The 26,184-nt window shown below is 38.7% G+C and overlaps 1 long non-coding RNA gene and 5 gene segments (V, D, J or C); 3 read left to right on the top strand and 3 right to left on the bottom strand.

Moving 5' to 3' along the window:
• LOC109195905 (Ig lambda-1 chain C region-like) overlaps positions 1–26,184 on the bottom strand; it is a 46,656-nt gene that overhangs the window by 7,652 nt on the left and 12,820 nt on the right.
• On the top strand, positions 2,569–3,473 carry LOC102076501 (Ig kappa chain V region 3381-like). The segment is given in 2 exon segments: positions 2,569–2,760; positions 2,919–3,473. Coding segments are annotated over 2 exon segments (360 nt in total).
• On the top strand, positions 11,683–12,269 carry LOC109195902 (Ig kappa chain V region 3381-like). The segment is given in 2 exon segments: positions 11,683–11,761; positions 11,845–12,269. Coding segments are annotated over 2 exon segments (366 nt in total).
• On the bottom strand, positions 15,443–16,820 carry LOC109195879 (Ig lambda chain C region-like). The segment is given in 2 exon segments: positions 15,443–15,974; positions 16,620–16,820. Coding segments are annotated over 2 exon segments (450 nt in total).
• On the top strand, positions 17,237–17,986 carry LOC102076682 (immunoglobulin kappa variable 4-1-like). The segment is given in 2 exon segments: positions 17,237–17,386; positions 17,479–17,986. Coding segments are annotated over 2 exon segments (387 nt in total).
• Positions 24,874–26,153, bottom strand: LOC109195814 (uncharacterized). The gene is made up of 2 exons (XR_003215371.1): positions 26,012–26,153; positions 24,874–24,936 (listed from the first exon to the last, which is right to left on the bottom strand). It is a non-coding gene; the product is annotated as an uncharacterized LOC109195814 (long non-coding RNA).

Here is a 26,184-nt window from a genome sequence, read left to right as displayed (position 1 = left end):
GGGATACAGGTCAAAGGGTTCTTTGTTTCATCAGACCAGATCATTTTGTTTTCTTGTGGTCTGAGAGTCCTTCAGGTGTCTTTTACTGGGGAGTGGCTATCATCTGGCCACTCTATCATACAGGTCTGATTGGTGGAGTTCTGCAGAAATGTTTCTCATCTCTCCATAGTAAGACTGGGCACAAACTATAAAACATATCATATGCATACAGGAAGTGGTCTTACTGTCCCCAAGACCTCCTTATCATGGAGGTCTGTAAGAACGACCATCAAGTTCTTGGTCAGCTCCCCATCTCAGGCCCTTCTACCCTGATGACTGAAAGAGTCATGGTGGTTTCAATTCTTCGATATACAGAGAAGGGAGGGCACTGTGCTTTTTGGGACCTTCAACGCTGCAGAAATTTTTCTGTACCTTTCCTCAGAATAAGACTGTAACATACAAAATGTGAAAAAAGCTATTTGAAATATGTAAAATGACTACAAAAGAATAGCGTGAATAAAAATATGTTCAAATATATTAAAAGGTAACGAAAAAGATATGACTACAAAATGCTCCAAATATGAGATTTGAAATAACCACAAAAAGCACAAAATCATGTTTAAAAAAAAAAAAAATGATAAAAATGATGTAAAACAATATAAGGAGATTTGTTTCTTGGTCAGTGTGTATCATGGTTAAATTGATATTGGTAAAAATGCTGTCCAGTCTGCTTTTTGGATCCGTGTATCAGAGTCAATTTTATGTGTATTCTATTATTTTGACATAAGAGGGCACTATTTGTACAGCAGTAATGCACAATTTCCACTCGGACTCCATTGGTGCAGGTGTGTGCTCACTGACCCATGCATTAATTTGAATATCTGTCGTGCACCCTGGATGCAAAATAGTTTTCTATAGTTTCAGTATCAGAAATGTTTGTCCTTCTGTGGTGGTGTTATGCTGTGGTGTGCTGGGGGAGCAGCACAGCAAAGAAGGACTCATCCAGGCTGGAAAAACTAATCAGGAAGGCTGGCTCTGTGGTTGGCATGAAGCTGGACACTCTGGTGACAGTGACAAAAAAGGACACTAAAGAAACTGCTGGACATTATGAACAATGCTGGGCATTCTCTGCACACGGTCGTAAATAATCAGAGGAGCCTGTTCAGCGACAGGTTGCTTCTCCCAAAGTCAAGAACCAACAGACTTAAAAACTCCTTTGTCTCACACGCCATCAAACTGTTTAACTCCTCTCTGGAGGAGAGAGGGTGGGGAAACAGGAGGACAAAGGAGAGCGGGAACAACTGAGCTGTAGTGCTTTTTTTCACTGTGCAATATTTGCAATTTTTTTTCTTATATTCGACTGTGCAATAATCACTGTGCAATAGACTCACTCAAATGTGCAATCCACTGGTATTCCTATTTATCCCTATTATATATTCTGTATTTATATATGTGTATATGTGTATACATGGTATATTTATGCTCATATCTTTATTCTCATTCCCCTTTACTGTATCTGTAACACGCAACTTCTGCTACTGGAAACTGAATTTCCCAGAGGAACCCACCCAGGGGATTAATAAAGTTTGATCTAATCTAAAATGACAATTTTAATGTTTTGCTGGTTGGAAAGCTGTCTATAAGTCTATAAGGCCATCTCTCTGAGCTGTACAGCCACCACTGAAATCTGAAATTATCACATCAGTATTTACAAAATAAGTTACTGTCAGTTTGGTAGATCTTTATTATTTCAGCAGAATCACATCTATACATTGATTAACAGTAACAACACCAACACCGGAGTTCAGGCTGAAGATCTAGATTAATTCTGTGTTGAAACATATGTGTGAGAACAAGCACATTGGTATAGTTATACTAATATCAAATTAAACTGGTTAGAGATTGATCTGCTGCAGCGATGATCTCTTGCAGGAGATTAGAGACAGCACTGTTCCATAGAAACTCCCTGATACTTATTAAGGGGTAGTGAAATTGAGGTATTTCACAGAATCTAAAGCACCAAAGCACGAGGTAATATTAAACTCCAGAATGCTGATTTTTTTTTTTTTTTTTTTTTTTTTTTTTTTTTTTTGGGATTAGATTAATTTCATACCATAGACAGAGACCTGACTTTATAAGTAAACATGCAGTGACATATATAACCTGCTAGATTAGTAGTTAGTATGCTAAAAGAAAACACAGGATTTTGTCTTTTTGAGCTTCAGAGACAATTATCGGATGTGTTTACAATGAAACAGCTATATGAGGGTTGAGCAAAATGCCAACATCATCATGTTAATGCCATAATAATGCAGTTATTTTCAGGAATTCAAAATGCATCTGAAACTGAAGTTTGTGTTATAAAAAAATATATAAAATATTAAAATTTGTTAATGAATCTTTCTCAGTAAAATCTGAGGTCATCAAAGTAACGGCAATACAGCCTGAGGAAAAAAAAATAGCTGTGTGGAGGAAATTAGAAGAAAAGTCATGACATCATTGGGAAAAAAAAGAGTGAGAGAAAGAGATGGTAAGTATGGAGCATATACCCCTTTTCTCAAGGTTGAATCATCCTCTCCTCACATGAACTCTGTGTTTTCTGTTTCATTGGGAGAGGTGGGTGGTTTCCTCCTACAGTGTGTTTTGCACACTTTCATGCATCACTGCTCCTCACAGTTTAAGTTCTGCTGTCACACATGCTCTCAGGCACTTCCACTGAAAACTGAGTCAGGATGGTGTTTCCAATGTTGGTGGTTCTTTTGTTAGGCTTTCTGAGTCAGGGTGAGCGATTCAAAAAGGAAATATTTCAGGAGAATGTTGTTTGGTGAAATTTATTTGGCTCGTTTTATGTGTACATTTATTCTGAAGTTTCAACCGTCTTCCTGATGCATGTCTTTGGGGAATAAAAATAAGTTTTTAAATTTTTTCCTTCATTTCAGAGTCATTCGCCAATAACTTTCTGACTCAGACTGATGAAGTCAAGTCTGTCAGTCTTGGTGGGACCGTGACCATCAGTGCCAGAGGAAGTTCAAATATTGATGATGATCTCAGTTGGTACCTTCAGAAACCTGGACAGCCTCCCAAACTGCTTATATACTCAACATCAACTCGCTTCTCAGGAACTCCGTCTCGATTCAGTGGCAGTAGATCTGATTCTCAGTACACTTTAACCATCAGTGGGATTCAGGCTGAAGATGCTGGAGATTATTACTGTCTGGGTGATCATGGTGGTGGAGTGTTCACACAGTGATTTAGAGCTGTACAAAAACCTCCTTCAGTCTGGCTGAAGGCTGCGGGTGCAGAGTGACAGACTGCAATAACTGATCAACTCGACACCACAAGAGCAAAAACACAATGAATCTAAACAAAATTGAAGAAATACACAACTTTGTTTATAAAAATTTTACTTAAATATATCTCAATAAAAAGAAATAATGTGCTGGTCTGTTAGGTGCCCTGATAGAAATTAATGCGTATAAAGTAATATTTCCATATTTTTGACTATTTACATACATAAAATAAAAAAAACCTTGTGTACATGATCATGATTTACGAATGAAAATGTTATTCTTTATAAACTGTACAATATAAAAAGAAGATGAAAATGTTATAAAAAATTTACTTGACTTCAAAAATGTATATATTTCTGATAGAAATATGAAGGTGTGATCAAGTATTTATATCTAAAGCACTGGAAAATTGATGACACAAAAGTGATTTTTCATAAGCTGAAAGATTTTATTTTGTGATATAGACTTGTTTTCTCTTTCTTGCAGCATGGTTTTAAAGTACAAGATAATATGAATACCTGATGAATTTTGAATTTAGATTAATAGAGAGTCAAACATTTGGAAAAATATCACAACAGAGGAGACATGTAGCTTCATCAAAATATAAAAAGCTTCACCAAACACAGGAAATATTGTTGAAGCTCTACTCTGAGCAGTGGTCAGGGTCCAGGCTTTGAGTGACGGGGCTCTGTCCACTCAGACTGGCCTCACAGCTCACTGAGCCCGCCTTCCTCCACTGGTCTGCAGAGAGGCTCAGGGTGCTGCTCCAGCTGTAGCGGCCGTCTGTGCCCAAGACCTCCAGGCTGGTTGACACCCCTGAGGATGTGCTGGTGCCCCCCACCTTCCAGCCCAAATTCCAGTTTGAGGGGAAGCCCCCAGTGGCCAAACACACCAGAGTGGCACTGCACTGTTTGTCTTCCTCTTTGGATGGAGGGAGGACAGTGAGCGTGGGTCTCAACACACCCACTGGAGGAGAAAGAGGGGAGAAGAATAACCAAAGACATAAGAATGAAAGCAGGAAAGAAATACCTACATGGTTTTTAATCATTGTTGATTACTGAATATTATTATTTCTGTAATGTTTTACAGTCAATAACTCATCTATGTGACAATTTTTAATGTTACACTCACAGAGTTGAAACACTCATGTACAGTTTAAACTTTGTCATCTGCTTCTTTCACTTCCTTTAAACTACAAGTACAATCAATCATCCATGAACTCAAAGCTGGTCTGTGTTTACTGACACTTTTTATTTTGGGGGAAATCCATAAATTAATGTTTGAAAAAAGTTATTTTCAAAATAAAAACAATAAAGAAATAGATGAACATATTTGACAATTAGAGCTTGAAAATAACCAAACCTGAAATATTTTAACTGGAAAAAACTAAAAAGATATTAATTAACTTTTCGGAGAACCCTAAAATGAAAAGGGAACAAAAGATTTTTTGGTTTTTTGTGCTTTTTTAACATAAATTCTGATATTTCTAAATCTGAATGAGTTCTGATCTTTGGGAAGTTATTTCGCAGACTGTGAGATCAACTTTGTTTCACAAATAATGAAAATGATCAACAACAATCACCAAACTTAATCAAATATCTTTTCAAAATTTTATAAAATGTTTTGTAAATCCTAGTAGTTGTGAAAAGTAAATATTTCTGGTACTTACAGTCAACGATGAGTTTGGTTCCTCCACCAAAAGTGTACCACAGTGATACAAACTCATTAAGTGGCCGTACAAAAACCTCCTGCACTCTGAACAAACCTCTAACCACTGAAAATGAACCTTTTTTTCATGTAAAACATCACAGTACACCTGATTAAATGCAGATGATTTCACTAAAGTGACTTAAAAGTATTTATTCAATTTAAGTCATGATTATCATAATTGTATTTTTAGTATTAAGAACTGAAAGATTTTTACACATATTTATTTTTAAAAAACACATGTGCACAAAACACTGTTTAAAACAGCAAAGAGAAACACTTCAAGAAATATGAATTCCGAAACTATGACAAAATAATAAAGACAGTTTTACAAGTATATTGTATTTGCTGATACCAACATCAGAAGTAAGTATACAAACCAGATTGCCATTTTAATCCAGGTGTTAAAAATATGTAAATATGTTTCCAATATATTTTTCTCTATTCCATAAAATCATTAATGGTATTAGTTCAAAGCAATTTTTCTTTTGATTTTGTGCCCCCCGTTTCCTTCAGTGTGTTGAGAGCAGAGAAATCATTTCCATAGAGAGGAGGCTTTGCATCATCAGCTGATCCTCCAGAGAACTGAGAAGGTTTATAGTCCTGTCAGTTCAACACTGCAGGACTCACATCTGTCAGTCAACACAGCAGAAAGCACAACCACCATGACTCTCATCACCATCCTCATCTGGACGCTGACCTGCTGCTGTTTTACAGGTTCATTCACTCAGCAACATTTCAAACATGATGTGCTGCTTTTTCTCTCATTGATTTCTGCTGATAAATGAATGATTTGTTTTTGTCTGCAGGATGCAGCGGTCAGGTGACTGTGACTCAACCTCCAGTTCTGACAACTACTCCTGGATCCACTGTGACTCTGACCTGTAGGACCAGCCAAGCTGTTTACAGGCGGTCTAGTAGTGAGGAGTGCTTGTCCTGGTATCAACAGAAATCTGGACAGACTCCAAAGTCCCTAATAAGATATGCACAAAAGCTTCAGTCAGGAACACCATCTCGATTTAGTGGCAGTGGAAGCAGCTCTGGCTTCTCTATGACCATCAGTGGAGTTCAGGCTGAAGACGCAGCAGTTTACTACTGTCAGAGTATCCATGTAATATACAGTGCTGAAGTGTTCACACAGTGATTTGTAGTCGTACAAAAACCTTCCTCAGTCAGACTGCAGAGACACTGAGCTGTTACAGCAGGAACTGACTGCAGCTGTGGAAAAAGAAGAGACTCTGACACAGACCACTGAACACGCAGCTGATAGTAACCTAACCAGCACTCCCAAAGTTGATTCAGTTCATCTGGACGTAGCCTTTTCAGTGGGACAAGTGACTTCTTCACTCTCAGCTGACTGCAGCTTTTATTCATTCATTTGCATAATGAATGAAACTAGCACCACTGGCCAACAATGTGCTGTGAGGTCAGTTTCTTGATCATTAATATGCAAATTGTTATGACCATTGATCACAGCCAGTGATCAAAGACCATAAATCTATGATCAATGACCACCAATCTATGGCCATGAGTACCATACACAGAGAATTGGGGAATGGCTGCAATCACAGCACTGTAAGATGGTGAAAGATGTACCCTTAGGCTCCCTCCTCAATCCAGAGATGGCCTTTCCCTTTCACGGCAATGGATTCTGTGACTCTACGCTCAAACCAGCATTCGTCCCTGTTCAAGATGTGTACATCTTCATCCACTGGCCTGTAGGTGTAAATAGACTGTGGAGTCCTGGCCTGAAGAGTTAGGTCTTCTGTGTTGTGCCACTTCATATTATGTTCTTCTGCTTCCCTGGCCACTGTATCTTTGGGGATGATGTTCTCTGATGTGTTGTAGTGTCCTGATCACACCCATTTTGTGCTCCAGTGGATGATGAGAGTCAGACCTTAAATGCTGATCCGTATGCGTTGGTTTACAGTACACATCAGCTTCTAAATGTCTCCCATTACTGATGGAAATCTTACAGTCTAAGAAGGCCAACCTGTCATTTTTCATATCCTCCCTTGATGTATTGGTCCACCAAGTTAATGTGATCTGTGAATTCTGGTGCGTCCTGCGATTTGATTTTCACCCAGGTGTCATCCTGTGATATAAGGTCCGGTCAATAGCATTGCCTTGTTCTAATTGCTTCAGACAATCTATCACCCTCTTCCTGTAACCACTTCCTGGGTCTCGTTTCAGGGACTCATTGGTATTTTGTCTTTTTTCTGGAACAAAATGCAGCATTGTTATACATTGTGGTTTGAAAATGTCATTTGTCTCAGTTGACAATATTAACTCAGTGACCACTTTTTCATTTTGACTCTACTCATGACTCTACTCACAAATTGAATGAACAAAGTCTGCAAACACGGTTAGCAATACTCAACACTTTTTGTCATGCACATAAGAGAGAGAGGGCCTTCAGCCTGGGCTGTTACGCAGTGTCTTTAAACATAGGTCACAACAAAAGGCATTCCATAAGGTTTACAACCTTATCTCCTCTTACGGTGTCACCTAAAGATTGCTTTAGATGAGAACTAAAGGCTTCACCACCAGTTAAATTAGCCAGAGCCCAGACTTGAACCTGATTGAATATCTCTGAGGGGATCTGAAAATAGTCTATAGCACACAGGAGTATTACGTTATTATGTACATGTTGTTAAGTTGTCTTCTGGCAACCAATGACTTGAAACAAATGAGCATGCTGTGTTTGCACTGTGCAACAGCACGACAAAACATTACCTGTCCTTTATTAACTGCACAAGAAGTGGTGGTCATTAGCCGCTAGCTAACTGGGTAAGGTTGTCATGGGTCTGTAGCTCTTTCCACTGTTTTAGGGAACTAAATATTTCTTTTTAAAGTAAGTTCAGGACTTTGACCTTCCTGGAGGGCTTTTATTTTATTAAAATCTATCTAATATGCATACCCACATAATTGTGGATTATTATAATTACGATATTCACAAAAAACACACTGTATTTTAAAGAAAATACATTAAGAAACAAATTAGATTAGATTTTTATTTCAAATATGAAAAAAACTGCAACAAAAGGAGCCATGTGAGGCTGCTAAAGGCAACAGATGGATTAAAAAGAGTACAGGCAACAATAACACATGTACCAGTTGTTACATTGCAGAGGTATTCAAATATAAACACAATAATAAACACAATTGCAATGATTTGGTTCTACATTTTTCTATCATTAAATTATTATGGATTAGGTGCAAAAACTGTTAATTGCAGATACTTAAATAATAGATTAATGCAATAGCAAACTGTGCCTTGTTTTCAGATGGAGAGCAAGTGGAGAGTGATAGATTAGATGAAGATGAGGTGGAAGGAGGAAGAGAGGCAAAGAGTGATTCACAGGCAGAGCCTAGTTTATTTCCCACTCTTTTTTCAATCCGTTGCCTTATGGTTCCAAGCGCTGTCACCAATCTTTGCATTTTATTATCATCTCATAACACTTGTTTCATCAGCTACCATCTCTCCTATGGACCTTTTTAGGTCTGGAGTCTCAAATCAACACAGCCCTCCCCACCAGCACTATCAGCAGCAGGAGCAGCAGCAACCCCTCAACAGCAACATTGTACTCCATCAAGTAAAACATAGGCTATGTTTGCTTTGCATTGTCCCTACCTGATGACAGTGATATAGTATGATGCAATTCCATGTTAGATTCTTGATAAATGTGTGTTGTGCTTTCTCAGCTTGGTTCTATGTGTCCTCTTTTAACTTTAAGCACCCACCCCTTTAAACGTCTCTGCACGTACTCCTTATAAAGGTTGGGGAAACCTGCAGTCAGTCAGTCCAAGTTTACAGCAGTGTTGTACCCTGCACACTGGCTCTTGTAGATAGACTGGGACTGCCTAAGGTCATGAGAGAAGACCCTGTAACTACTCTCCCAGCATAGCCTCCAGGTGCTGCTGCTGCAGTGATATTAAGATTATTAGCTATTTTGCTGTAAAGTGGAAGTGGAAGAAAAAATATGAGGATATAAAAAGAGAAGTCCTTATCAAAAGAAGTCCATGATATTTTGATAAATATGAGTGTCAACCTAGCATGTGAAGAAAAAATTCAGGCAGTTGGTGAAATGCCACTAAGTACAGCCTAAGTTTAACTCAGGAATTTATATTCCTTTGTGAAACCCATTATTCCAGCATTCTATCTAAATCTATATGTGACAAAGAGGAGGAATTTTTTTCACATCAAGGCTTTGGACAGTATGCTTTGCCATGTTGCTGCTTGTTTTGCCATTAGGAAGAAGACAAAAGTGAAATTCTGCCATGAAGAAAAACCACTTTTCCAAAAGAATATATCAGCTCAATCATGTGATTATCAATAATATCTACTTTTTCTGTTTCACGAGAGCAGATGTGTGTTTGGCACCTAAATGTGTTTTGCATCATTTTTATGCCTCACTGTTTCTCACAGTTTAAGTTCTTCTGTCACTGAGCGTCTGAACTGTTCATTCACTCACACTGAAAACTGCATCAAGTTGATGTTTTCAATAACTCTGATTGTAATGTTTTTTTATTCTGTTATACTGTCAGAGTTTTTCTGATATAAAATGACGTATTTTGGGATGTTTTTTTTTTAAGATTGAAATCAATTTATTTTTCATTTCAGAGTCATTTGCCAGCAATGTTCTTACTCAAACTGATAAATCTAAATCTGTCAGTCTTGGAGGGACTGTGACCATCACTGCACAAGGAGTTCAAATATTAGTGCTATTCTAAGCTGATACCTTCAGAAACCTGGACAGCCTCCCAAACTTCTAATATACTAGGCAACACACTCAGGAACTCTGTCTCAGTTTAGAGGCTGTAGATCTGGTTCTCAATAGACTTTATCCATCAGCGATGCTGGAGACTATTACTGTCTGGTAGTGCAGAGTTCAGTTTGGCTGAAGGCTGCAGATGCAGAGCTTTCAACTGACATGAGAATACAGGTATTTGTTTGCAGGTTGTGTTTTGAATGCTTGCTGCGCTTCATTGATTCTAAAGAAGTTTAAGAAGAACCAGTGAGGAACGTCTGTGCAGAGTCTCTGACAGTGAGATTAATCATAATGATGATGATGTTGCTGACTTCACTGCTGATCACAATCATGCTCAGACTTCAAGATGATGAGTGATGTGGTTCTGTTGTATTCTCTGTTATGCTGAGTTGTTGGCATTTGCTCTTGCTCAGATCTCTGCTCTGTGTGCTCACAGACATCTGCAGACCTAAAAACTAAACAACCTGAAACATGGAAACGTAGCTGGAGAGACACTGGGGAAGATGAACAGGATGACCACCAGGCATGATACACAGAATGATACGCAGACGCTCCGACGAAGAACAGAGGTAACCACGCACTAAATATACACACAAGGTAACAAGAAAATGGCACACAGGAGGGAGACACAGCTGAACCTAATTAGACAAGACAACAATGAAGCAAAACCCAAAACACTGAACACTGGACGTGGGTGTTTTAAAAGAGGAAATACAAGACAGAAAGCCACAATTCCCAGAATAAAACTTAAAACAAAAACAGAAAACACTGGGTCACAGTGTAACTGCTGAAGCTCTACTCTCAGCAGTGGTCAGGGTCAAGTGATGTTTTCAGTAACTCTGATTATAATGTTTGGCTTTCTGAGTCAGGGTGAGAGTTATTTTATTTGTTTGTTTTTAATTCTGTTTGTGATGTTCATGTTTCTCTGATTTAACCTGATACATTTTCTGTTGTTTTTTCCTCAAGATTCACATCATTTTAGTTCTCATTTCAAAGTAATTTGCCAATAGTTTTCTGACTCTGTAAAGCCAAGCCTGTCAGGGACTGTGACCATTAGTGCCACAGGGAGTTGCTGGACTTGGTACCTTTAGAAACCTGGACAGCCTCCCAAACTCAGGAACTCCATCTTGACTCCAAGGCAGTAGATCTGGTTCTCAGTACACTTTATCCATCAGTGATATTCAGGCAGTAGATGCTGGAGATTATTACTGTCTGGGTTATCATGGTAGTGAAGTGTTCACACAATGATTTATGGCTGTATAAAAAGTTCCTTCACTTTGGCTGAAGGCTGCAGGTGTAGAGTGTTCAACTGCAATGAGAATAACTAGCCCACTTAAACACAACACAAGTGTACCCCCCACCCCCAACCTACAGACTTCATTTCAGCAACGGTGAAAGCTTTAGAAAGCTAAATGACATAATAAGTGAACAATCAGCAATTTCCCACCAGCTCACAAGTATTTTTCATTAAGGCGATTGCAACTTAAGTTTAATAATTAACCACTGATGAACACTGATCCTGCTGTTTGTTAGAGAAATTACAAACATCCCTGATATTTTGTTACTGAAAAAATTGAAAAATATCTAAACAGTGTGAAGCTCTATAAGTATTTCTATTTATTCTGATCCTGTAATGAACTGCTGAGATGATGATCACTGATCAGTGTTAACAGATTATTTCACTTTGCATCCAACAATCCCCCCAAACCCCCCACCCCCTCCAGCTATCTCTCTTTCTCTCTCTCTCACTCTCTCTCGCTCTCTCTCACACACACACACACACACACACATACCACACACACACACGCACGCACACACACACACACACACACACACACACACAGGTATTTGTTTGCAGGTTCTGTTTTGAATGCTCGCTGCGCTTCACTGATCCTAAACCAGTTTAAGAACCAGCGGGAAACATCTGTGCAGAGTCTCTGACAGTGAGATTTATCATAATGATGATGATGTTGCTGACTCCACTGCTGATCACAATCGTGCTCAGACTTCAAGGTGACGAGTTCTGTGTATTCTCTGTTATGTTGTACTTGACATCACACTGTCATTTTAACAAAGTAACATATTTTAATTTCCAGGATCAGATGCCAGTTCATCTGTGACTCAGTCTCCTGTGTTTAAAGCTGCTGCTTTGGGGGAGAGGGTCTCTCTGAGCTGTACAGCCAGTAAAGGAGTTGATGATGATCTCAGCTGGTATCTACAGAAACCTGGTCAGCCTCTTAAACTGCTGTTTTACAAAATCAGCAGTCGTGAATCTTGTACTCCGAGTCATTTCAGCAGCAGTGGATCTGAGCCTGAGTTCACTCTGACAATCAATGGAGTTCAGGCTGCAGATGCAGGAGATTACTACTGTATGGGAGCATATAGAGGCCCAGAGTTCACACAGTGATACAGAGTCATACAAAAAACCTCCCTCAGTTACTATTTGCAGTGTTGCAGCTGTGAGCTTCTGATACGGACTCTGACATGCATCACTGGTTCACTGAGTCCACTTTCAGAGGTGGAAACTAAAATATGTATTCATTCCTGACCACATTATTAAGAAGATTTTAAATGAAGTAACACTGTTTAGAATCTGTAACATATAATGCTTATCTCACTACATTTCGGCCTGGCCATGAAAAGGCTTTAAATTTGATTAATAAAATGTTAATATTAATTCTACAGTTGGCCAGAAAGCCACAAAGGGAGGCAAGAGAACATGTGTTGTTCTTTGATAATACTTTGAGTTAGATTTTTGCAGTATTAATTACTTGAGAAAACAAGACTGGATGGACTTAGAGATTCAAAATTCAAGTCTTAGTCAAAACCAAATATTGAACCCAGACCCTGTACACAGTTTTTAACTTAAATAAAAATCACCTACTTTGATTTGAATTAAACAATGATTGCATTTCATGCATGAAAATGTTGTTTTATCAGTTTCCTACCAAAGGGTTGTAATCAGGTGTTAAAGTTGTATTTGGGAGGTGGGAAGTTCAGCTGTAGTGGGGCAGCAGAGACTCAGCTACATTTTGCAATATATAAAATCAGGGCTGGACTGGGACTGGCATTTTGATTAGAGACCGGCCCACCAGGTATTATAGGAAAAGCCATAAAGCCCTTGAATGAAAACAAACGCTGTTGTGACAGTGATATACACTATCTTGTTGGTAGGGATGGGTATTGATAAGATTTTAACGATTCCGATTCCATTTTCGATTCTGTTTAACGATTCGATTCTTTATCGATTCTCTTATCGATTCTTGTTTTTAAAAAGGAGAACACTAAGGTCGATTAGCTTAGAACTGTTTTATATCTTCTCTTTCAACAAGATAGAAATTTAGGAGTAACATGGCCTTACAAACCCAACAGTGAGATCTTAAGAGATCCACAGCCTATGGCTCTTCAGTGGGGTGTCACAGGGTCCCCGGGGAAAATTGTAAACGTAAAATAATAAAATAAATATTCTTCTGTAGCAATAACAAAGTATAACATAAATTATTCTGTAGCAATTACACAAGAATATCCAGTAATGTCCCTGCCTACAATTAAACACATTCACTTACCATCTGCTGTGGCAAATGGCTGCAAGGTTTTGACCACAAACTAGTCACTGCTCGGTGACATGCGGGCCTGAAAAGAGACGCTACCGGTAGACTGCAGCGACAACTGCCAGCGAGCGCCAGCCAGACTCTGTCTGTCTCATCATGGTCACCTAAATGCACAATGGCAGGTTTTGTAATAAAGCAGATCGCGCTAACATAATATGCACTGTTAGTTGATTATTTACCTGCCGCATTAACGGGAGATGACGTGCAAACGTTACCGCTGCTGCTGCTGGGTTGAGATTCACGAGTCCGGAGCGGAATTAAAGACATTCATTTAAGTTCATCGCGTGTTTTGTGAGCAAATGCTTTTGCATATTCGTAGTGTTTCCTCCCTTAATGAAATATCTACTTTGCAAGTATTGCAAGTTGCCCTGAACGGATGACAATCCGTTCTCGTAAAGTATAAACAAACTTTTAAGCGTTTGAGCCGCTTAGGCGCCGTGTTTCCTGCCAGGTACGCTCCGACGCTCCGCAACGTGGTGACGTCATTCGGGGCGACTGGAATCGATAAGGGAATCGTTTGCAAAAATGGCAAAGGATTCCAAGGAATTGAAACAGTGGGAACCGGTTCTCAACAAGAACCGGTTTTCGATACCCATCCCTACTTGTTGGTATATGTCTGATTTCTATACATTCTACATCAGATAAAAACTGTAGTTGTAAGATTCGGATAATTATTTGTTAAAAGCAAGACATTTTAAATGAGAATAAGAAAGAAAAGTATTTCTTTGTGCCCCCCTTTCCCTGTTAATGCCCTACCTGCCCCCTGGCAAAACTTTGCTAGACCCGCCCCTACACAGTTACCAGCTTTCAGCTACTTAGAAAAGGATCCTGGTGTTATTTGTCTCTCAGAAACAGTTCATAACTTCCCTTCAACTCATTCATGTCACATTAAAGGTAAACCTGGTTCAGCTCTGATGATTCAGTAAGAACATCTCCTGGTTTCATCTTCATGTTTCCCTCTCACTACATATCCAAACCAATATCATGACCAGCAGCTTTAAGGCTGTGGCTCCAGCAAACATCAGGTGATACTAGAAATTAATATTAAATAAATTCTAATAACAGCTGATCAAGCTTAAACGTGCTGCTGTTGTTTAGCACGACATCCGCTGGTTTCCTCTTTCTGGCGCAAAGTGGGAGACAAACAAACAAGAGAGAAGAGCCGATCAGCTGATCATTGATCAGTTTCATGCTTGAAGTAGCAACAGGAGAGGGAGGGGGGAGAGAATGAGAGAAGAAGAGGCAGCTGACAGCGTAAAGACGCAGAATAACTCCAGCTTTGTGTTTTGTTTTGTTTTTTCCATTCTAGCTGAAGTCCGGGACAAACTGTGTTCCTTTTCAGCTCAATACGAAATCCGTAATATTTTCTCTGAATATCGGGCGATTCCGTTTTGTACAGGATGGTTGGCAACTCTAATAACTAACCTTATGAAGAAAATAAAGTTCACTATCACTAACATCATAGCACCCACCCAGCTGTATAGAATCTCCGTCATGCTAGCTAGTACGCAGTACCAGTTATTGTAACTGACTGTAAAAAGTCAGCACAACGAAAATAAAATACACCTAAACTTGGTTTATATCTGACCCAGACAGACTGCAAGTCATAACTTCTTGCCTGAAGTTCAGTTCACCTGACACTCGGCGGCCGCCTCGGGTCTCTCCTCCTCCTGCCTCCCCTTTCCCTCATCCACCTGCTGGCCTCTGTGGAAGCTCCGCCATAGCCACCACCAAACAACTGAGTTATTTTTACACATCAGCCAGCGTCTGGCCAATACACCACCTTTCACTGTTTATACCGTTACAAAAACAACCCCAAAACAAAACAAAAACAAAAAACCATCAGCCCATAAAAACGAATAATTACCATCGCCCCACCGGGCAAATGAGCGGTATGCCCGATGGCCAGTCCAGCTATGTATAAGACCATGTTACATTCATGATAGCTATTTTCCAACTCCTCACCAGTATAAAGCTGGATTTTGGCTGGTATCTTCATCTTTTGTTTCAAAGGTCAACAGCGATCGCTGACTTTGCACACAAATAAGCTTTTAAAAGCTTCTCCCCAAGAACAAAACAAAAGTGATTTTTCTTAAGCTGTGATTTTATTTTGTGATTTTTACTTTTTTTACACCATGGTTTTAAAGTCAACATGGATAATATTAGCTGATAAACTTAGCATGCACATCATTAGAAAGTCAAATGTTTGCAGAAATATCGCGACAGCAGAAACATGTAGCTTCATCAAACTATCAAACACATCATATGCAAACAGGAAGTGTTGCTGAAGCTCTACTCTGAGCAGTGGTCAGGGTCCAGGGTTTGAGTGACGGGGCTCTGTCCACTCAGGCTGGCCTCACAGCTCACTGAGCCCGCCTTCCTCCACTGGTCTGCAGAGAGGCTCAGGGTGCTGCTCCAGCTGTAGCGGCCGTCTGTCCCCAAGACCTCCAGGCTGGTTGAAACCCCTGAGGATGTGCTGGTGCCCCCCACCGTCCAGCCCAGCTTCCAGTTTGAGGGGAAGCCCCCGGTGGCCAGACACACCACAGTGGCACTACTCTGTTTGTCTTCCTCTTTGGATGGAGGGAGGACAGTGAGGGTGGGTCTCACCACACCCGCTGGAGGAGAAAAGGTTGAAGATAACCGAAAAAAGAGATACAAATGTACAAACATCTGAATAAATATATTGTCAGTGATTATTGATCAAATCTTTATTTTTTCATAATGTGCTATAGTTAATAACTTGACTCTGTGATAATTTTCATATTTGAAACTGACAAAGCTAAAGCACTCATGAGAATACAGTTAAAACTTCACATCTGTTTCTTTCACTTCCTTTAAACTTCACTTAAAATTGATCAACCATGAACACAAAATTGATCTAAATATACTGAGTTAATTTCTTTTTTCTAATATAAGTCGACAAAACATAATTCAATATTTGTTTTTATTTTATAATTCATGAGTAAAAATACTTTTTAAATCAAAGTCAGCTAAAACGTCACTATCAGAACTTTTAATATTGTAACCAGATAATATTTAAAGTGAAATGAACCAAAAAGAACATCAAAATTTGTTTTCTGTAAGTTCAGTTCCTTCAGAGACTGAATGAATATTGATTTAAGAAAAGTTTCTTCCAAAATGTTCCAAATATCAACGTAATAATAATCACTGAATTTGATCAAAGTTCTGTTTAGTAGATTTTTTTTTAAATGCTTAATAAATACTACATTTTTCAATAATGACAAATTTCTGGTACTTACATCCAACGATGAGTTTGGTTCCTCCACCAAAAGTGTTCCACAGTGATACAAACTCATTAAGTGGCCGTACAAAAACCTCCTGCACTCTGAACAAACCTCTAACCACTGAAAATGAACCTTTTTTCATGTAAAACAGCACAGTACACCTTATTAAATGCAGAAGATGATTCAACTAAAGGGACTTAAAATTTTTTAATGAATTTAAATCATGATTATCATTATTGTATTTTTAGTATTAAGAACTGAACGACAAAACTTAATTTTCACATTACACATATTTATTTTTTTAAATGCACAAAAATCTGTTTAAAACAGCAACAAGAAAGGCTTTTAAAAATCATGAATTATGAAACTATGACAATATACTTAAGAACGCTATACAGGTAGATTGTATTTATGATACCAAAATCAAAAGTAAGCATACAAACCAGAGTGCCATTTTCAACCAGGTGTTAAAAATACGTAAATATTTTTCCAAGTATGTTTTTTCTCTATTGCATAAAATTATTAATGGTATTAGTTCAAACAATTTTTCTTTTGATTTTGTGCCACAAAGTTTCCTTCAGTGTGTTGAGAGCAGAGAAATCATTTCCATAGAGAGGAGGCTTTGCATCATCAGCTGATCCTCCAGAGAATTGAGAAGGTTTATAGTCCTGTGAGTTCAACACTGCAGGACTCACATCTGTCAGTCAACACAGCAGAAAGCACAACCACCATGACTCTCATCACCATCCTCATCTGGACGCTGACCTGCTGCTGTTTTACAGGTTCATTCACTCAGCAACATTTCAAACATGATGTGCTGCTTTTTCTCTCATTGATTTCTGCTGATAAATGAATGATTTGTTTTTGTCTGCAGGATGCAGCGGTCAGGTGACTGTGACTCAACCTCCAGTAGTGACATTTACTCCTGGATCCACTGTCACTCTGACCTGTAGGACCAGCCAAGCTGTTTACAGATGGTCTGATGGTAATGAGGGTATGGCCTGGTATCAGCAGAAGTCTGGACCGACTCCAAAGCTCCTAATAAAATTAGCAAAAACACTTGAGTCAGGAACACCATCTCAATTTAGTGGCAGTGGAAGCAGCTCTGACTTCTCTATGACCATCATTGGAGTTCAGGCTGAAGATGCAGCAGTTTACTACTGTCAGAGTTTCCATGTAATAAACAGTGCTGAAGTGTTCACACAGTGATTTGTAGTCATACAAAAACCTCCCTCAGTCAGACTGCAGAGACACTGAGCTGTTACAGCAGGAACTGTCTGCAGCTGCTGAAGAGGAAGAAACTCTGACACAGACCACTGAACACAGTAACTTCACCAAGCACTAAATACTCATCTACACTTCTTTGGGGGAATTTTTTAAATGAGGATTTATTTTTAAACATCTGGTTCCACCAGCTCACAGCTTTCTTGTTTCTTTTTTACATTCCCCTAATAGTCACATTGCATTAAGGCTTTATTGTTTGTTTTTCTATTTTTTAAGCTTTATATTCCCAATATCGTCCCATGAAGATCATTAAAGCTTGAACGAAGCTTTAACTTGTAGTTGTCAACACTTTTTAGCAGTGTTTTCTCTCACACAAAGTTTTCTTTAAAACTCATAGTCATGCCCTGGGCTGGAGCCTCTCTGATCTTTGCATTACCACAGATCTACTTTCAACCAATTCTCTTGGCTAAGCCTCGGAGTGCTGCTGTATCAGTAGTTCTGTCAGTACAAAACCTGAAGTACCAAATGGACAAGCTGTGGTTATCGCAATAAGCTCATGATATGTTGACTGTCGTGGGTGTCAGTCTGTCATATGTAAGGAATCATGATCTCATCATCAGATCATGATGAGATTAGACTTAATAACCTTTCCTGGCACTGGACACCAGGTTCCTTCTTTGTTTTTTTGGGTTATGTCATGTGGATAAAACATGTGCATGTGACAAAAAGAAAAAAGAAGTTTAATAGAAGTTTAGGTAGTATGTTCTGCCAGCACACCAAAGCCATGTTCCTGTTTTGTTTTTTTCTTAAAAAAAACTTGATTGATTGTCAGCAGATGAAAACACTGTAATTCACTTTTTTCTTTTCCATATATATTTTTTTTTTTCATTTAGTGTGACTGCATTTGCAGCCATCACACACACAGACAGGTATTATTTACTTGCTATGCAAAAGGACTGTAAGAAGGTCTGTATTTACACCGATCAGGCATATCATTATAACCAATGACAGGGAAAGTGAATAACACTGATTATCTCTTCTTCTTATCTTATCTCACAGTTTGTTGTGTATGTGGCTGCATAGCCACAGACCAGTCAGGGTGCCCACCACTAAAAGGGCCAACAATGGGCATGCGAATGTGGTCTGATTAATCACATGTTCTTTTAAATAACATGTGTGTGCATTGCTTAACTGGAGAACACCAGGATTCACTATAGGAGGAAGTGTGATCTTTTTGGGAAACCTTGGGTCCTGCCATCCATGTGGATTCTACTTTGGCACTTACCTCCTACCTAAGCATTGTAGCAGACTTTTCATAGAAATCATATTCCCTATTCGCTGTGGCCTCTTTCAGCAGGATAATGTGTTCTCCTGCAAAGTAAAAATGGTTCCGAAACGGTTTCAGGAGCACAACAATAAGTTTGCAGTGTTGACTTTGTCTCCAAATTCTCCACATATCAATCCCAACAAAACATGTGTGAGATGCGCTGGACAAACATGGATCACAATCCATGGATGCCCCACCTTACAACTTACAGGAATTGAATGATACAGCAGGACACTTTCAGAGATCTAATAGAGTCCATGTCTCAACTGTTCAGGGCTGTTTTAGCAGCAAAAATGGGACCAACCAATATCAGGCAAGTGTTATGCCTGATTGATGTAGTCCTGCTGAAGACAATTCCAGGTCTGTATTAAAGAGCAGGAAGAATAAGTCTGAGTTACAGCAGGATGATTATGTTCGTTTAAATGAATCAACACCCCCAAGAATCCTTGAAGAGGGCGATGTGGCAGCAATTTCCCACACCAGCTTATTAACCAACCACAGACCAAGACAGAGTTTTAATTCATTTCAAAGCCTGATGCTTAGCCTTGTTCACCCTAGCTGGAAACCCCCCCCAAAAAACAGTCTTATTTGTTCACATCTATCATCCACCTGGGCCTTACACAGAGTTTCTGTCTGATTTCTCAGACTTTTATCTGGTTTAGTGCTCAGCTCAGATAAAATAATTATTGTGGGTGATTTTAACATTCATGTAGATTCTAAAAACGACAGCCTCAACAAGGCATTTAATCCGTTATTAGAATCAATTGGCTTCTCTCAAAATGTAAAAGAACCCACCCACCACTTTAATCACACTCTAGATCTTGTTTTAACATATGGCATAGAAACTGGACATTTAACAGTGTTTCCTGAAAACCTTGTCTTGTCTAATCCTTTTCTAAGTGCAATAATTGATTACACAGCAGTGGGGAGTAAACTTCATCACAGTAGATGTCTTTCTGAAAGTGCTGTAACTAAATTTAAGAATATAATTCACTCACTGTTATCATCTTCAATGCCTGTACCAACATAGAGCAGAGCAGATATCTGAACGCTACTCCAACAGAGGTCGATTATCTTGTTAATAATTTTGCTTCCTCACTAAGTACGACTCTGGTTACTGTAGCTCATGTGACAAAGAGATCCTCAAATCAAAAGTACTTGATTCCGTGGTATATTTCTCAAACACGCACCTTAAAGCAGATAACTTATAAGCTGGAGACAAAATGGCGTAAAACAAAGTTAGAAGATCATCATTTAGCTTTAGTTTGCTGCATTATAAGAAAGCCCTCTGTAACGCTAGAACATTAATCATCACTGATTAAAGAAAATAAGAACAACCCTAGGTTTCTCTTCAGCACTTTAACGTTAACTAGTAATGACTTCATGAACTTCTTCACAAATAAAATTTGAACCATCAGAGAAAAAAAATACTCATAATCATCTCACAGATGTAATATTATCCACAGCTACTTTCAATACCATTGATGTTCATTTAGTGTCCTTTTCTCCAATTGGTCTTTCTGAGTTAACTTCAGTAACTGCTTCCTCAAACCGTCAACATGTCTTTTAGACCCCAATCCTACAAGACTGCGCAAAGAAGTCCTACCATTAATTAATGCTTCAATCTTAAACATGATCAACCTGTCTCTAGTATTCGGCTATGTACCACAGTCCTTCAAGCTGGCAGTAGTTAAACAGTTACTTAAAAAGCCTTCTCTTCACCCAGCAGTCTTTGCTAATTAGTCTTAGATTTCTTTCATCTCAAAATTTCTTGAAAGAGTAGTTGTCAAACAGCTAACAGATCATCTGCAGAGGAATGGCTTATTTGAAGAGTTTCCGTCAGGCTCATCACTGTACAGAAACAGAATCTTCTTATGGCCTCCAGTGTTGGGGAGTAACTGAATACATGTACCGGGGTCACGTATTTAATACAAAATATGAGTAAATGTATTTTGTTACAGTTACCATTTAAAAAGGTGTGCCTCACCCCAACCAGTCACGGCAGATGGCTATGGCGGGGGGGGGGTTGTGCCTCTATTATGAGCGCACGTGAAGAAACTTTGCAAGCGCAAATGTTGCATTTTGAGGAGAAAATGATTTTGAGCAAAGAAAAGTTTAATTTGAGTGAACAAAATTCATTGTTGCATGCAAGAAATGTATTTCAGTGTTTGCTAATATCCATTGACACACATAATAACAGCTCCTCTCGCTGAGTTGTTGGCATTTGCTCTTGCTCAGATCTCTGCTCTGTGTGCTCACAGACATCTGCAGACCTAAAAACTAAACAACCTGAAACATGGAAACGTAGCTGGAGAGACACTGGGGAAGATGAACAGGATGAGCACCAGGCATGATACACAGAATGATATGCAGACGCTCCGACAAAGAACAGAGGTAACCACGCACTAAATATACACACAAGGTAACAAGAAAATGGCACACAGGAGGGAGACACAGCTGAACCTAATTAGACAAGACAACAATGAAGCAAAACCCAAAACACTGAACACTGGACGTGGGTGTTTTAAAAGAGGAAATACAAGACAGAAAGCCACAATTCCCAGAATAAAACTTAAAACAAAAACAGAAAACACTGGGTCACAGTGTAACTGCTGAAGCTCTACTCTCAGCAGTGGTCAGGGTCAAGTGATGTTTCCAGTAACTCTGATTATAATGTTTGGCTTTCTGAGTCAGGCTGAGAGTTTTTTTATTTGTTTGTTTTTAATTCTGTTTGTGATGTTCATGTTTCTCTGATTTAACCTGATACATTTTCTGTTGTTCTTTCTTCAAGATTCAAATCATTTTAGTTCTCATTTCAAAGTAATTTGCCAATAGTTTTCTGACTCTGTTAAGCCAAGCCTGTCAGGCACTGTGGCCATTAGTGCCACAGGGAGTTGCTGGACTTGGTACCTTTAGAAACCTGGACAGCCTCCCAAACTCAGGAACTCCATCTTGACTCCAAGGCAGTAGATCTGGTTCTCAGTACACTTTATCCATCGGTGATATTCAGGCAGTAGATGCTGGAGATTATTACTGTCTGGGTTATCATGGTAGTGAAGTGTTCACACAATGATTTATGGCTGTATAAAAAATTCCTTCACTTTGGCTGAAGGCTGCAGGTGTAGAGTGTTCAACTGCAATGAGAATAACTAGCCCACTTAAACACAACACAAGTGTACCCCCCACCCCCAACCTACAGACTTCATTTCAGCAACAGTGAAAGCTTTAGAAAGCTAAATGACATAATAAGTGAACAATCAGCAATTTCAAATCATCCAATCGCCTTTTTCATTAAGGCAATTGCAACTTAAGTTTAATAAACAACCACTGATGAACACTAATCCTGCTGTTTGTTAGAAAAATTACAAACATCCCTGATCTTTTGTTACTGAAAAAATTGAAAAATATCTAAACATTGTCACGCTCTATGAGCATATCTATTGATTTTGATTCTGTAATAAACTACTGAGATGATGATCACTGATAACAGTGTTGACAGATTATTTCACTTTGCATCTAACAATCCCCCCAAACCCCGCCACTCCCTCCAGCTCTCTCTCTCTCTCTTGCTCTCTCTCACACACACACACACACACACACACACTCTCTCTCTCTCTCTCTCTCTCTCTCTCTCACACACACACACACACACACACAGGTATTTGTTTGCAGGTTCTGTTTTGAATGCTTGCTGCGCTTCACTGATCCTAAACCAGTTTAAGAAGAACCAGCGGGAAACATCTGTGCAGAGTCTCTGACAGTGAGATTAATCATAATGATGATGATGTTGCTGACTCCCCTGCTGATCACAATCATGCTCAGACTTCAAGGTGATGAGTGATGTGGTTCTGTGTATTCTCTGTTATGTTGTACTTGACATCACACTGTCATTTTAACAAAGTAACATATTTTAATTTCCAGGATCAGATGCCAGTTCATCTGTGACTCAGTCTCCTGTGTTTAAGGCTGCTGCTTTGGGGGAGAGGGTCTCTCTGAGCTGTACAGCCAGTAAAGGAGTTGATGATGATCTCAGCTGGTATCTACAGAAACCTGGACAGCCTCCCAAACTGCTGTTTTACAAAATCAGCAGCCGTGAACCTGATACTCCGAGTCATTTCAGCAGCAGTGGATCTGAGCCTGAGTTCACTCTGACAATCAATGGAGTTCAGGCTGCAGATGCAGGAGATTACTACTGTATGGGAGCATATGTAGACCAGTGCACACAGTGATACAGAGTCGTACAAAAACCTCCCTCAGTTACTATTTGCAGTGTTGCAGCTTCTGATACAGACTCTGACATGCATCACTGGTTCACTGAGTCCACGTTCAGAGGTGGAAACTAAAATATTTATTCATTCCTGATCACCTCATCAAGAATATTTTAAATTAAGTAACACTGTTTAGAATATGCAACATATAAGGCGCTTCACATTTTAAATTAAATCAAGTTCTATAAAATAAGTTTTTGTATCACAGCATACATAAATACATATTTAAATGCAAGTAACTGATGACAGCAAAGGTCAAAATTAAACAGCCACATGATCAGGATAACTAAAATGGGCAGAAATTGCAGAACAATGTATTTGCTACAGCCTCAAAAGACTGACTGCAATAACATGCTGTTAGCAGTCGTGATGCATAAACATCAGCCTGGCCATGAAAGGTTTTAAATTTGATTAATAAAATTTTAATATTAATTCTACAGTTTGCCCCACAAAGAGAGGCAAGAGAAGATGTGGTGTTCTTTGATGATACTTTGAGTCAGATTTTTTGCAGTATTAATTCCTTGAGAAAACAAGACTGGATGAGCTTAGAGGCTCAAAATTCAAGTCTTAATCAAAAAACATGCACAGAAAATACATTTAGTAATGAAATATTGAACCCAGTATCTGTACACAGTTTTTAACTTAAATCAAGTTCATCTACTTTGATTTGAATTAAACAATGATTGTGCTTCATGTATGAAAATGTTGTTTTATCAGTTTCCTACCACAGGGTTGTAATCTGGTGTTAAAGTTGTGTTTGGGAGGTGGAAAGTTCAGCTGTAGCAGGGCAGTAGCGACTTTACATTTCGCAATATATAAGACAAAGTTCCATTCGCCATGATGGCTATTTTCCAACTCCTCACCAGTACAAAGCTGGATTTTGGTTGGTATCTTCATCTTTTGTTTCAAAGGTCAACAGTGATCGCTGACTTTGCACACAAATAAGCTTTTAAAAGCTTCTCCCCAAGAACAAAGCAAAAGTGATTTTTCTTAAGCTGTGATTTTATTTTGTGATTTTTACTTTTTTTACACCATGGTTTTAAAGTCAACATGGATAATATTAGCTGATATACTTAGCATGCACATCAATAGAAAGTCAAATGTTTGCAGAAATATCGCGACAGCAGAAACGTGTAGCTTCATCAAACTATAAAACACATCATATGCAGACAGGAAGTGTTGCTGAAGCTCTACTCTGAGCACTGGTCAGGGTCCAGGGTTTGAGTGACGGGGCTCTGTCCACTCAGACTGGCCTCACAGCTCACTGAGCCCGCCTTCCTCCACTGGTCTGCAGAGAGGCTCAGGGTGCTGCTCCAGCTGTAGCGGCCGTCTGTCCCCAAGACCTCCAGGCTGGTTGAAACCCCTGAGGATGTGCTGGTGCCCCCCACCTTCCAGCCCAAATTCCAGTTTGAGGGGAAGCCCCCGGTGGCCAAACACACCACAGTGGCACTACTCTGTTTGTCTTCCTCTTTGGATGGAGGGAGGACAGTGAGGGTGGGTCTCACCACACCCGCTGGAGGAGAAACGGTTGAAGATAACCGAAAAAAGAGATACAAATGTACAAACATCTGAATAAATATATTGTCAGTGATTACTGATCAAACCTTTATTTTTTCATGATGTGCTATAGTTAATAACTTGACCCTGAGATAATTTTCTTATTTGAAACCGACAAAGCTAAAGCACTCATGAGAATACAGTTAAAACTTCACATCTGTTTCTTTCACTTCCTTTAAACTTAATTTAAAATTGATCAACCATGAACACAAAATTGATCTGAATATACTGAGTTGCTTTTTTTTCTAATATAACTCGACAAAACATAATTCAATATTTGTTTTTATTTTATAATTCATGAGTAAAAATACATTTTAAATCAAAGTGAACTAAAACGTCACTATCACAGCTTTTAATATTGTAACCAGATAATATTTAAAGTGAAATGAACCAAAAAAGAACATCAAAATTTGTTTTCTGTAAGTTCAGTTCCTTAAAAGACCCAATGAATATTGATTTAAGAAAAGTTTCTTCCAAAATGTTGCCATGAAATCAATAATAATCACTGAATTTGATCAAAGTTCTGTTTAATAGATTTGTTTTAAATGCTTAATAAATACTATGTTTATCAAAAATTAGAAATTTCTGGTACTTACAGCCAACGATGAGTTTGGTTCCTCCACCAAAAGTCCTCCACAGTGATACAAACTCATTAAGTGGCCGTACAAAAACCTCCTGCACTCTGAACAAACCTCTAACCACTGAAAATGAACCTTTTTTTCAAGTAAAACATCACAGTACACCTTATTAAATGTAGAAAATGATTTTACTAAAGTGACTTAAAATTATTTAATGAATTTAAATCATAATTATCATTACTGTAGTTTTAGTATTAAGAACTGAACGACAAAACGTAATTTTCACATTCCTTTTCTCATATTAATTTTTTAAAACACACAAAACACTGTTTAAAACAGCAACCAGAAATGCCTCAAAAAATCATGAAATGTGAAACTATGATAATATACTTCAGAACACTATACAGGTATCCTGTATTTGTTGATACCAAAATCAAAAGTAAGTATACAAACCAGAGTGCCATTTTAATCCAGGTGTTAAAAATACGTAAATATGTTTCCAAATATGTTTTTCTCTACTGCATGAAATTATTAATGGTATTAATTCAATCAATTTTTCTTCTGACTTTGTGCCCACATTGCCCTCAGTGTGTTGAGAGGAGAGACATCATTTCCATAGAGAGGAG

This window comes from Oreochromis niloticus, linkage group LG19 (assembly GCF_001858045.2).
Source record: "Oreochromis niloticus isolate F11D_XX linkage group LG19, O_niloticus_UMD_NMBU, whole genome shotgun sequence".
Classification (NCBI taxonomy): Eukaryota; Metazoa; Chordata; class Actinopteri; order Cichliformes; family Cichlidae; genus Oreochromis; species Oreochromis niloticus.
This window is presented reverse-complemented; position numbering and strand designations above follow the sequence as displayed.